At 44.9% G+C, this 14,363-nt stretch overlaps 1 protein-coding gene across 1 annotated transcript in view; it reads right to left on the bottom strand.

Annotated features, from left to right (window-relative positions):
* The window catches only part of DCC (DCC netrin 1 receptor), a 1,223,862-nt gene that overhangs the window by 608,645 nt on the left and 600,854 nt on the right, over positions 1-14,363 (bottom strand). The window contains exon 3 of the mRNA XM_086960395.1: positions 12,890-13,174. Within this exon, the coding sequence (XP_086816521.1) occupies positions 12,890-13,174 (285 nt within the window). The remainder of the gene's footprint in view (positions 1-12,889; positions 13,175-14,363) is intronic.

Genomic DNA, 14,363 nt, shown 5'->3' with positions numbered 1-14,363 from the left:
GAGAGTGTGTCCTCCACAGAGCACTGCGCGGTTTAGAATGCAGAGGCAGCACAGAACTTACTGAAGTCGAACTAGGCCTGCGATCTTTCCCAGAGAAAAATGCCAGCCCGCTCTTCACATTTTAAGATTCTACAAAGGCATACACACAATTGTTAAGTAAAACATTATATGAAATAATCTGTATTCATTTTAACATTGCCTTTATATCTTTGTTTACTTAAGTTGTCAGTCAAGGGTAATTAGGACTACTGTAGAAAATATTGTTCAGTATTGGACATATTATGAGGGCCCTGTGGGGCCGGGGGGCCGATATTTAATTTTTCTTTTTTTTTTTATGCCAGAAAGCATCACGGGAGTGTACTCAACAACTTTTTTTTTATATATTATTATTATTTTTTTGTTTTGCCAGAAACTTTTGCGGGAGTGTACTCAACAACTTCCCAAAGTTTCATGGCGATCGGATGAATGGTGTAGTAATGCATAAAGGACAGACATACTTTCATTTTTATAAATATAGATTTTAAACTATGTACTGTAAAGGGGAAAACATATAAGGCCAAGACAGTAAATGCTAGTCACTGTAGGTGTAAATGTGTATGTAAATGTATTGGCATTTATATAGCGCACTACTTACCCATAGGGTCCCAAGGCGCTTCGACCGCTGCGAAACCCTTCCTGGCTTCCCTGAGAGATGGTCCCTTAATGGGTATCTCCAGGGTGAGACCAGGCATCCCCGGCGGTCTGGTGGGGCCATTAGTGAAGATGAGGCAAGCTAATGCCCAGAGTTGCCGAGTGTGATCGCTGATCAGAGTGGGCACCGAGGCGAGAGAATTATCAAGTCCGCTGACCCTGGTCCAGAAACCTGCCACGCCAGGAATCGAACCCTGGTCCCGGGCCGTCCTCTGCTCTCAGGTCTGCCGCCTCTAACCAGTGAGCCACACTACTTCACTATTTCACAATGTTGCCATTAGATGATCTGATGGAAACCCAGAGTTCTTTTTTCTCTCTGTTATGCTTTGAATGACTTTGAACAATGTACCATGGCAAAGTTAAAAGCAATATACACTACATATAGTTTACAAATAACTGACAAATATATACCAATTAAAGTGCAGTACAGAAAAATGAAATTGACCAGCTTTACTGAAATATTTACAAGTACTTCATGATTATTTTTTTAACTAAAGTAAAGCCTCTGCATCACATTAAAAAATTCAGAACATTTTATTTTTTAATACCCACATTAAGTTGCAGGATTCTGAACCAGAGAAGTCAACTTCTCTCTTGTCAGATGCATCTGTTTTTTAAACCTGGTTCTTGTTATTTTTGCTTTTCCCATTATAGACGGACTACAAACACCAGAATGTAATGCATTAACTACTCATAGCTGAAATGGAAAATTGCTAGGTCTTGTGTAAGGTCTAATTTATAATTTCTTGTATAAATATGGAGCATGGAAGTCTTAACCTTGTTTCCACAAAGTCCATTTGTGCATTCATACTGGTAGCTCCCCTAGCAGGAACGTACAGCAGCATTGGTTATTTTAGTTTTCAAAATAAAATCCTTTCCTCATTTATAACTAGGCAGTCAGTGATACCAAGGAAGCATCTTAGGGACTGGGAGGAACGACAGGGACTAAGCACACGATTATAGTGGGTAGTTGAGGATAGTGGCAGGAGATCCTATGGGATTTATTGCCTAAAGGGGAGTCATGATATTGTGAGAGGTCCAAATGAAGTCAATTTGAATTGCTAAGTAAAATTCCTGACACAATTAGGATAAGTTACCCTTAAAGGGTCATTGAACGTGCATCAGGGAAAATTCCTGCTACGTGCACATAAAAACTATCTTCTTGTGTCAAAGACAATGTTTTCCCTAAGGTGTTAGTCAGAGTGTAACATGCAAGGCCTAAAAATGTCACACAACTGCTGCTGTAAACAATAAAATGTCACACCTAAGCTGACTTAAACTTGGTAGTCCTGTTTTACATAGTTAAATGTAGGCATGGTGTCATCTGCATATGCAATAAAGGAGAGGAGCGCTGTAGGGACACCGGATTAATTAAAAATAAAACAAGGAGATGCATTGAAATGGTGACCACATCTCATACACTGAATGTGAACCCCTCAAAAAACTATTACATTTTTTTACCAGGGCCATTGAATTTATGCAACAAGGAAGGACCACATTATGTGTCAAGAAAAGGTAAATTATGTGACATAATGTGTCACATTTTGTGATAGTATTACTTTGTAATTTTGTAATTTTCTAACAAGTTGACACCTACCTGGGCAAAAAGTTTACTAAATTTGTATCAGTTTAACTTAAAAAATATAGCAAAAAGCAACAGAAAGGAGGCCGGAAAACATTTGCAATAAGGCCTTCTACTGAACAGAAACATATGTCACATAGATTTTAGCAACTTTTTAACCGTTCGAGTTAGAAGCTAACATCTGTAGCTTATGCAGCAGATTCTGAGTTATGTAGCTAATGGGTAAAATGACCCAGTCTGAAAATGGCATAATCCCAGTGGCTCTGCCTATTACCTGAATCAGCAATTACCCATAATACCCATTTCTGGGACGGCCATTTTAAAAATCTGTTTTATGTTCTCTATTTTATTATATGCGATGTTTAAGTTACCACTAGAACTATCATTCGTATCCCTAGAAATTAACTTTGGGGGAACACACATTAAGTCACGGATAAACTGGTGCTACAACTGGGCACTCAGAATAAGGTATTAAATGGAAAGGGGAACTGTCAGTTTAATAGAATCGGAGCTCTAAAAATGAATGGTAGATTAACTTGCTATGCCAAAATACCTTTCAGTGACTAGATTTGATTTGCATCTGCACATCCCTTACAAACCTACTCCAGTATATAGGCCTCAGTGAGGGGAACATTACCTTAAGCCCCTAAAGTTACACTTTTTAAGTAAAAATATGAATAATATTATAATAATAACTATGAACTGAACTTGGTTTCCAGAGTGCTTGCATGTAGGAGATGCTCATTCAACGAGGATAACTTTTTTCTCTTTGACGCAAAACGTATCATGGAAAGTCCTGCTGATGTCATATGGATGCAGGTGGCAAAAGTGAAGGATTTTGTACAGGGTGGCTGGGGACCGTGAGGGATGGGCATTGTAGGGTGCCTCCCTCACCATTACTTGCAAGGGGGTCACTAAGGTTTTCTTATGCCACAGATGGGTGGAGGGTGATCACGAGTTTCTGGCAGAATTGCTCATAATTGAATAAGGATGAGGTGAGATGGAGAGCAAAACTTGTTCTCCTCATCTCTTTGTGACTGGCTGCTAGCGTTCTGGGAATTAATAAGAGAACTCTGTGGCATCTCATAACCAAAACAGCCAGTGCTAAGGCTGTCCTTTGTTCTGCCAACCAGAGTCAGCTTTTGGCAGGGGCGAGCTGGGCCTAGGGCGCCAACATTTTGAAGAGTACACTGACTTATCTGCATGAAGATTGCGCATACGGGGGTGCCCTGGTGACCAGACGTTAGTGATTCTGCTTAAACTGCTTTAAATCTTATTTGTGCGGCAGGCACAGTGTTCAGCACCTATAAGCTTCACCGCCCTCTCACCCCCAGCTTTCCTATATGTTCACACCCCATTATCCCACCACCACCACCTTCTGACCAGTGTGTAGGATATATGATGTGGATATTTAAGATGGGTTGGGGAGAAACAGAAATGTTTGTGTTCAGAGGCAGTCACTGTGTGGGGAAGCAACGGGCCTGTGAATAGAAACAGGGCCCGTGTTGCTACTTGCTTTAGTGACTAGCCAGACACTGGCAGTCAAATTTGTTTCCACCCAGGGCGCCATCTGAGCAAAGACCAGCTCTGCTGCCAACTGTTCCTGTCCACTCTCAGATAGCTAAACCCTGCTGAATGGCCAGTCGTTTACATCTCTTTGTCTTCCCTTGCCTTGGTGGCAGACCATAGTCTCCTGAGCCATAGTTATTTAGTCTCCCAGCCAAGGATGTGCATTACAGCTCTAGATGTGGGATGAGTGGCAGAACTAATTTAAGCCAGTCCTAGCACAAGCAGCTTAAAGTCAATTTTTACAAAGCAAGTTTCGCACTCAAGGTATTCAAAATGGATTTCATGATTAAATCTGATATTGATAATGAAAAGAGAAATATACATGAAGGACTTATGAAATTAAGTTTGATAATTACACCAAGGCCTAGCATTTAGAAAATGGAGATCAACCTAAAAAATGAAGTAGCTTTTAGGCCTTCAGTTACTGTGGGGGCACAATTTTTTAAATAGATAGTGCTCAACTTTTTTATAGATTATGCCACATACATTGTGGGTTTACCAGGTACACAATAGGGGTGACTATTCTACATATAAAAGTAACTTTTACTACATGGTGAGGTCACTTTCCTTGCCAACTGTAACTGCAGTACCTTGAAACTGCAGCTTAGCCATAGCTCAGTGATGCTGCGGCGTTGTGCAAATTCACGCTTCATCCCACATATGATATTTAACTGCCACTAATGCATTTTCTATGCTACTACTATGGCCTTAATCAATCAATCAAACATGACACTTATAAAGCAAACTACATACCTGTGAGGGTCTTAACCCTTTCGATGCTCATGACGAGCTCAGCTCGTCATGATGCACGGTTGAGCTGTGCTGATGACGAGCTGAGCGTAAGGCACTGAGGGGGGGTGCTGCTAGTGATCGAAGAGCCAGGTCTTGAGGAGTCTTCTAAAGGCAAGTAGGACTTGGGTCTGTCGTAGGTTGGTGGGGAGGGTGTTCCAGGTCTTGGAGGCAAGGTGGGAGAATGATCTGCCGGCGGCGGTCGTTTTTCGGATGTGGGGGACTGTGGCGAGGGCGAGGCTGGTAGAGCGGAGCTGGCGGGTGGGGATGTAGAAGTTGAGTCGTCTCTTGAGGTATGCTGGTCCGGTCTTGTGGAGAGCTTTGTGTGAGTGGATGAGAAGTTTGAAGGTTATCCTCTTGTTGATGGGGAGCCAGTGCAGGTCTCTCAGGTGGGGTGTGATGTGGCTGCGACGGGGGATGCCGAGGATCAGACGTGCTGACGCGTTCTGGATGCATTGCAATTGCCTCAGGAGCTTGGCCGACGTTCCTGCGTAGAAGGCGTTTCCGTAGTCCAGCCTGCTGGTGACGAGGGCCTGGGTGACAGTTCTTCTCGGAGCATTCGGAGGGTGTTGAAGCAGGAAGAGGAGATGGCGTTGACCTGTTTGGTCATGGAGAGGGTGGAGTCGAGGATGACCTCTAGATTTTGTGCGTGGTCGGTGGGTGTCGGGGCTGTTCCTAGTGTTGTCGGCCACCAGCAGTCGTCCCAGGCTGAAGGGGTGGAACCGAGGATGAGGACCTTCGTCTTGTCTGAGTTCAGCTTCAGTCAGCTGTTCCTCATCCCTCATGCCTTCGTGGAGGATGGTCTTGGTGGAGTGAGGGTCTGTGGTGAGAGAGATGATCAACTGGGTGTCGTCAGCGTAGGAGATGATGTTGAGGTCGTGCTGTCGGGTGACGTGGGCGAGGGGTGCCATGTAGATATTGAACAGCATCAGGCTGAGGGAAGAGCCCTGGGGTATGCCGCAGATGATTTTGGTGGCAGTGGAGCGGAAGGGGAAGGCGGACACTCTGGGTTCTGCCAGAGAGGAAGGATGTGGTCCAGTCCAGGGCGTTCTCTTGGATCCTGGCGGCGTGTAGGCGTGTTCGTAGTGTGAGATGGCAGACCGTATCGAAGGCGGCTGACAGGCCCAGGAGGATGAGGGCTGCTGTTTCTCCATTGTCAAGCAGGGTCCTGATGTCATCGGTGGCGGCGATGAGGGCGGTTTTAGTGTTGTGGTTGCTGCAGAACCCGGACTGGGAAGGGTCCAGGATGCTGTTCTCCTCGAGGAAGCGGACTGGGAAGGGTCCAGGATGCTGTTCTCCTCGAGGAAGCGGGTCAGTTGCTTGTTGACAATTTTCTCAGTGACCCTCGCCGGGAACGGGAGCAGGGAGATGGGCTGGAAGTTCCTGAGGTCCTTGGGGTCCGCCTTGGGTTTCTTGAGTAAGGCATTGATCTCGGCGTGCTTCCAGCTTTCCGGGAAGGTTGCTGTTCCGAAGGAGATGTTGATTACTTTCCGGAGATGGGGTGCGATGGCTGTGCTGGCTTTGTTGAAGATGTGGTGAGGGCAAGGGTCCAGAGGTGATCCGGAGTGTATGGTGTTCATGATTTCGCTGGTGTCCTCGTCGTTGATGCTGGTCCAGGAGAGCAGGCGGTTGGTGTGGGTGGTGGTCGTTGGGGCAGGCGTGGCGTTGAAGCTGTCGTGGATGTCAGCGATCTTGCAGTGGAAGAAGGTGGCCAGCGAGTCGCACAGGTCTTGTGAGGGTGGGAAGTCGTTGGTGTTGGAGCTGGGGTTGGAGAGTTCCTTCACAATGTTGAAGAGCTCTTTGCTGTTGTGTGCATTGTTATCCAGACGGTCTTTGAATGAGGCCCTTTTGGCGGCTCTGATGAGTTGATGGCATCTGCAGGTAGCATTCTTGTGGGCTGCGTAGCTGTCCGGTGTTCGTTGGCGGAGCCAGTTCTTCTCCTGTTTTCTGCATGCTCGTTTGGAGGCCTGGAGGTCTTCGGTGAACCAGGTGGCTTTCTTGTTGGTGTGGCTGTTGGAGGGTGCTTGAGCGGGGCGAGGGTGTTGGCACAGTCGTTGATCCATTGTCTGAGGTTGAGGGCAGCGGTGTCTGAGTCAGTGGAGTCGGTGGGTGGGCTCTGGGCAAGGATGTTGGTTAGCTGGCCTTCTGTGACCTTGCTCCAGCAGCGTCGAGGCATCTGTTGGGTGCGGTGGTGCGTGGTGGGTTTCCTGAAGGTGAAGTGGATACAGTGGTGGTTGGTCCAGTGGGGTTCGGTGGTGTGGCTGAAGGAAACATGGGGGCTTGCGCTGAAGATGGGGTCGAGCGTGTGGCCGGCGGCGTGAGTTGGTGTTGTCACGAGCTGTCTGAGTCCGAGGTTGGCGAGGTTGTCGATCAGGGTGGTGGAGTTGGTGTCGTTGTTGTTCTCAAGGTGGAAGTTCAGGTCCCCGAGGAGAATGTAGTCGATGGAGGCGAGGGCGTGTGTGCTGATGTAGTCGGCGATGGAGTCGCTGAACTGTGGTCGGTGTCCGGGAGGTTCTGTAGACGAGGGTTCCTCTGAGGGTGGTGTTGGGGTCAGTGTGCATCCGGAAGTGCATGTGTTCGGCGGTGCTGAGGGTGTCGTCGGTGTTGGTCGAGACTCTGATGGTGTTCCTGTGGACAATGGCAATACCGCCTCCTACGCCGTTGGGACGGTCCCTGGGGTGATCTTGTAGCCTTCCGGGATGTTGGGAGCTGAGGCAGGGTTCATCCAGGTCTCCGTCAGGAAGGCAACATCTGGGGAGGTGGAGTCGGGAAGGTCCCAGAGTTCGACTGCATGTTTGCGGACGGAGCAGGTGTTGAGAAGAATGCATCTGAGGTAGTTGGGTTCTTTGGTTGGTGGTTTGGTAGGCTGGATGCTGATGAAGCTGCAGGTATGGCGGGTGAAGGGTCCTTGGGTGAGCTTCGGGGTGGCCTGGTAGCAGGTGCATTCTCGTCTGGGGTTGAGTGCGTGGAGGGTGTTGGTATCATAGCGTTCGCTGGGGCCAGGGGTTCGGGAGCTGGGCACAATCTAGGCGCGGATGGGGGCAGACAGGCTTGCCTTAGGTGTTCCTTTGGTGCACCAGCGGCGTGGCCGCACAGTGGCCGCCATGTGAGGGGAGGTGAGAGGGAGGTTCAGCTGGGAGGCGGGAGCGGGGAGGCCAAGGAGGACGAGGGGGGGCTGCAGGGGACACAGTGGCGGGAGCCAGGAATCGGGGGAGAACGGCAAGTGATGGGCAGAGGCAAGGGGCAAACAGTGGGGGCATAAAAAAGGTATAAATGCAAGGCAGAAAAAAGGCAGGCAAGAAACAATGGCACAGAGAGGCAATACAGCGCAATGCAACAAAATAGGGGAAAACGAGCAGAGCCTACGCCGGGCGTAGAGCCCTGGTCACAGCGGCAGCAGTTGGGCTGGGAGCACCGGGGTGGCGAGTTGGAGCTGCGTGGTGTTGGGAGCGACTTGCCTGGAGGCAGGGTCAAGGGTCGCTTCTCACTGCCCCGCCCGTTATATGAGGGGAGGTGGGAGGGAGGTGCAGCTGGGAGGCGGGGGCCAGTGGAGGACGAGGGGGGCAGGGTAAATTAAACAAACAAATTGGGTAAAACCAATTTCGCAATATCATTTTAGGGCAAGAGCACACACTGAGAAATCTGGGGTGAACAGGCAGAAGAGGTGAATTTGCTACAGAGGGCAAATGTGATTTATAAAAATACTGATGTCTCTTCTATTTGCAAGGGTGGGTGCAAAATATTTTTCGGGGAAGCAAATTTGAGGATTGGGGGAAAAAATGAAGGATTTAAGATTAATTTATACTGGTCACAAAGGACTGTATCTTCAACATTTTGCTTGTCATGCAATTTGAAATGTTGGCGCCTCTCAAAAGCTGAAGAACAAGGGGGCATATTATCAAGAATGGCATTCAAATTATCGCCGGTTTAGCGGTAGAAAACTGCCGCTAAAACGGCGATAATGGGCTTGATAATATGCCCTGGAGAATTCCAATAGAAGCCCATGTTCACACCAGAACATGGGCTTCTATGGGAATTCACAAGGGCATATTATCAAGCCCATATCACCGTTTTAGCTGCAGTTTTTGTCCCTAAACCGGTGATAATTTTTAACACCGCTCTTGATAATATGCCCCAAGGTCTTTTTACATTTACTCTAGGCTTGAACAGAAACATTTTGGCAAACTGTTTCAACAGCAAGCAGCGTATGAATAGTGGATTTCGCCTATGTATGTGTGTTTGTGTGTGTGTGCACATGATTTTTCGAGGTCAGTATAGGAAATAACTGAATACTTTGTAAGTGTGGAGGCAGGCTGACTGGTGCCCCCCTCTCGCTCCGAGTTTTGCCGCTGCACTTCTCCATTGATAGAACATCAGAAATGGATATTAAGACCCCAGTGGAGATTCATTTGCCTTTTGCAATGGCGTAGCGAGTGGGGGTTGTTTTGTTCTGATAAATGAAGATTTATGTTTATAGTAGCACAGTAAAATGTAATCAGGTTTTTATGCGCTGACACTGTGTAATCCATGAGACGATGTGTTTATATTTGCATAATATTTTCCAGCATCGAATTCTGTTAGGTGTTTGCTGAAGAAGATATGAAGAAATCTGCGGTTACTATATTTTGTAAACTGTGAACAGCCTCTATCTATCTATCTATCTATCTATCTATCTATCTATCTATCTATCTATCTATCTATCTATCTATCTATCTATCTATCTATCTATCTATCTATCTATCTATCTATCCATCTATCCATCCATCCATCCATCCATCCATCCATCCATCCATCCATCCATCCATCCATCCATCCATCCATCCATCCATCTTTCCCACTCTCTCTCTGTCTCTCTGTCTCTCTATCTACCTACCTACCTACCTACCTACCTATCTGTTTGTCTGTCTATGGCAGTGCCTGTTCACATATATTTCCATTACTTCTACACGCGATCCATAAAGCCCAGCTCTGAAAACGAAATAACTAAATAACCCATGCATTCATTGTTCATTGAAAAAAACTGTTCGACGACTTGTTTCCCCATAAACAAGGCCAGTTGAATAACGTGTAGTGACAATACAGTTTCCCCAGCAACAACAGCAACCTTTCATTTCTCTTCTATACTTTTCAGTCCCATTATCATAAAAAGAAAACTGCCCTGTTGTCGGCCATTTATGCACATTATGTGAACATCACGAAATGTTCTTTTATGTATTGATCTAAAAGAAGCCGCTGCTCAGCGCACTGTCATTTTTGTCAGCATTCTCCCTTGCATTAGAGTGCGGAAAAACAGCATGACCCCACAGATGGCAATTTAAGTAAGAAGGTCTTTAGAATTGTGGCAGCATGTCTCAAAATGTGTTTCCTGCATTGCCAACTGAAGCAGAATGTACATATGTAGGGTGCCTACTTGACCTTAGGTGGCACTGTGCGCCCTTTGTGTGTCCTTTCACTGTTTCTATTTACTAGTACAGCTCCCTGTGGGTGAAAACACATTTTACTTTAATATTGTACATTGTACATCCATCTAATAAATTCACATACTGATAGCATGGAAGTATCTTTGAAATGATCAGTTAGCTTTGTGATGCAAAAAAGTGTTTCTATCTATGATTGTCCCCCATCTGCTCAAAGGAACACATTTTACACATTGTTCAGTTCAATTCAATGTATGTATTTTTAGATTCAGACACATCCCCTGGTATGAAACGTACATTCATTTTTTATTAGCACAAATCTGAATTCAATACCGTCTGCTTTTTGGTTTAGCCTAACAGTGTCCTGAGAGAATTCAAGAATATTTCCCGTAATTTGTCGAATCTATTTTAAATCTAGCGCTGGCTATTCGTCACAGATTGGGTGTGTATCTACAGCACACCCTCGGGACACGATGGTAGCAAGTCCAAGGTATACTCTCTGAGATACCCACTCCTTTACTTCCAACGCTACATTGACTTGCATCCAAAAAGATTGGTGATGAACCAAGGCAGAGTACATCTTTGTGGGGTGCTGCCGGCCTCTATGAAATGCTTTTCTTTCTTCCACATGCACTACCTGAAGACACTTCTACAACTAGGGACGTTTTCTTTCGTCGTCTTGTAAGGTATTAGTTCACAGAGTGTCCAGTTATAAGACATACTTGAACACCTGTTGGCACAGGCTGTCAACCAGTCACCTACAGGAGGAGCACAGGTTCAAATATGACCTCTTCCAGGTTCTCTTACACGTACATCTATTAATTGATTTAGGATCTAGGCCCACCGCTCAATTCTCTGGTTGTGCTCTTCTGGGGATAAATGAAGCACACACTACTACGGATGTATGACGTTACAACGCATGCTTTTACCACGCATGCTGTTACAACGCAGGTTTTACTACGCATACCATTACAACGCATTACACTTTGGGGTGCTGGATAGTGAATAGTTTAATTTACTATTCCAACTCCAGTCCCCATGGACCCTAGGGAAGGTGTTGGATAGTAAATTAAACGTATTCCTTATCCTTGAGCGCCCCCCAGTATAATGTGTTGTAATGGTATGCGTAGTAAAACCTGCGTTGTAACAGCACTGCGTGGTAAAAGTTGCATTGTAAAGGATGTTCCCCACTACTACCATCTCTCTAACAATCTGAAATACAACGCAACCTCCACAACAACAAAAATAAGGATAACGGATGCCTGGAGTCGAGGGTTATCCTCTTCCTCCACCGACTAAAGGACTCTTTATTCCTTCTGCTTCAAAGTCAAGACGAAAGGAAATAGGTGGGTCAATCACGTGTATATGCACAGGACACTAGAGAAGGTTTTGTAATTCCCAACCCTGATTATCAAACTTTGTGCACATTTCCATTAAAACTTCAGACAAGAAAGCCCAAGTACACAAGAAATGTCACTTTCCTCATGCTGTGACCCTCCAATGTATATTGTCTGTGAAAACGTAGGTGCAGCATATGAGCAACATTTTGACCAAATGTAATCATAAGGGTGAACATATATTTGTGGTCATACCATCATACCTTGAATATGGAATCTTAAAAATCGTGGACAGTGCAGCACCCGTGCCAGTCAAATGGCCATTGTCACCTAAAGAAGAGGAGAGAGGAGTTGGCCTAACGGCTAGGGCGGTCGACCTTGAATCTGGGTACCTGGGATCAAGTCTCGACAATGACACTGAACATCCTGTAATTTTGGGAAATCACTTAATTCTCCCCGTGCACACCAAAAATGAATGTGTCCTCATGCAATGTAACTGTTGCTATGTACAGCTATATAAAACTCAGAAATTTTAATTTTTTTTCTAAAGCTAGACAACGTAATATTTATTAACAACATGGTGGCAATTTTATAACCTCCCTGAAATACTTCAGAGAGGGAACAATATCCAGCAATTCGCTTACTATAATATTATATTATACAGAGCCTTGAAAGCATATCTAGTAAAGATCAGATCCTGAAACTGTAATATCTCTAGTCTCCCACTGACCATCTACATTTCTCTTGTAGCCCTTTGTGAGTATCAGAAATGTGCAATACTGGCCTGAGGGAACATGGGGGCATATTTACAAGAACAGATGCATCAGATTTCTTGCGCCTGGCCAAATTTCCTAATGACGCCATGGATGCACTGTATGTACAATACCGTGCTCCATGGTGCAAGAATTCACAGATCCGTTACAAATCTGATGCATCTTTTGGCGCTAAAGTGACGCATTGCTGGAGTCGGTCATAAGACTGATGTAACTCCAGCAATGGGACAGAACACAAAGGGGAGTCCCATGCTAAAAGACCAACGTCAATCCTTATGCCTGGTTTGAGAAGGTGAAGGGGTTTTGACAAAGTGAAAAGCTGCAAATTTCTCTACGTCAGTTCTACGTGGCTTTTATCGTGGGAAAGCCTACCTTGTATACATTTTACCTGATGCAGGTGTAATGTGATGCAGACCTTTACAAACTGGCGCACTGGGCCAAATGTGTCAGTTTGTAAATATGGAGCAATGTGGAGCACTGATTTAGCCGCTGCTGAGTTAAACTAAAATCGAGGAAGTATTCAAATGAAAAGAGTGCTAAAACAAAAGTGGTAGCTATTATCAAATATTTTGATCAAGTAATTATTTTACAATAATATAAATAATAATAATAATATTTTTGATTTTTGCCACCCATCTTTTCAGCAATATAATCTAAAAAGGAAACACATGTGAATGAACACCGGCTTTTAAAGAGATAGGCACATATTTAGCTTTATTAACCAAATATTACCTGACAAAATCCGAACCTCAGCTTCATTTCCAGTCCTTGAACTGCCAGGATTTTTTGCCAGACATCGATAGCTCCCACTGTCTCCTGCCTGAATTCTGCTGATTTGTAATGCTCCAGAGGGCAAGACAACCAATCGCGTGTCATCTGGGCTGAAGATCATATCCTCCTGGTCCTTCTGCCAGGACACAGTGGGCATCGGTTCACCGACCACTTCACATTTCAGCAAAGCTGTGTCCCCCAAGAAGGCTGTGACTGACTCAGTCTGGGAAAGGAATCGCAATGGCCCTGCAGGTCCAAAAGGAGAAAACTCAATTAAAGGCATAGAAAAGGTTAGCTTCTTATTTTAGATCCTCATTTGCATGTGTGCCTAATCAATTTACCTCTATATGAGCATACACCAGTACCTTCTTAAATAGTATGGCAGTGGAGAGACTCAAAGTTTAGTCTAAGTGAAGAGATATTTAGTAAATTTGTACTTTCCCAGCTAACTATTAAGTTTTCGTGTTCACTCAATACTTGTGGAAATAATCAGCCTTAGATCGACCTATGTGTGCAGATTTCTATCTTTTCTAGGTACTAGAGCAAAAAAACTATACACATGCCCTTCATTATGGAGGCCAACATTTCATCATATACAATGGGACTAAGTTTTATTGGAAAGTATGAACTTGCTTGGGCCACCTTAGTTTCCTTTGTTCTTTTAAAATGGTGTGTCTTTCTTCTGCAAATGTTGCTCAACTACTAGACACAATAGATGACTATCTGTATGCTCTTCAGGCTGACACCGGAGTATGTGCAAATGTGAATTACTAAACAATTGTAGGGTAACAGTGGAAATGAGCATCATCCTGTATTTTGACTCAGGGGCAGAATAGTGGAGGACGATATTATCCTCAGTTTGATTCAAATTGCTCCATTGTCCTTACAGCTAGGTCTGTGCTATAGCAATACTTCAAATAGATAAATGTTTCCTAAGTGTGTCATATAGATTTAACATTTATCCTCTCCAATAAAATTCTTTCTTGTAGCACTCATCTCTCATAAGTATACATTTAAATTAATTCATATCTTGTCTGCTAGTAAAGATGGCAGCGGAATTTTATATAAATTCGAATTTTGCAGGTAATTTGGCTGAAAGGTTCAAATATACAGCCACATTAGTTTTGAAATCATGTCGGAAGAAGCTTATCTGGCTATTGTTGAGGGTAGATGGATTGCAGTATTGAACACTGTTAGAAATGGGGTTCAGGTTGTCTAGGATAGGTAGCACCTAAGCCAGGCAGAACCCACCACTCTAGTCAGGGTAAGGGTGTTACAGACCCAGGATAACTCCTGCTCACCCCCTTGGTAGCTTGGCAGAGCAGTCAGGCTTCGCCCAGAGGCAATGTGTAAAGCGTTTGCGCAACACACACACACCAGTGACACAGTACCCACACCACAAAAGAGACTCTACACAAGGTCATATAAAAATATC

This window comes from Lissotriton vulgaris, chromosome 3_1 (assembly GCF_964263255.1).
Source record: "Lissotriton vulgaris chromosome 3_1, aLisVul1.2, whole genome shotgun sequence".
Taxonomy (NCBI): domain Eukaryota; kingdom Metazoa; phylum Chordata; class Amphibia; order Caudata; family Salamandridae; genus Lissotriton; species Lissotriton vulgaris.
This window is presented reverse-complemented; position numbering and strand designations above follow the sequence as displayed.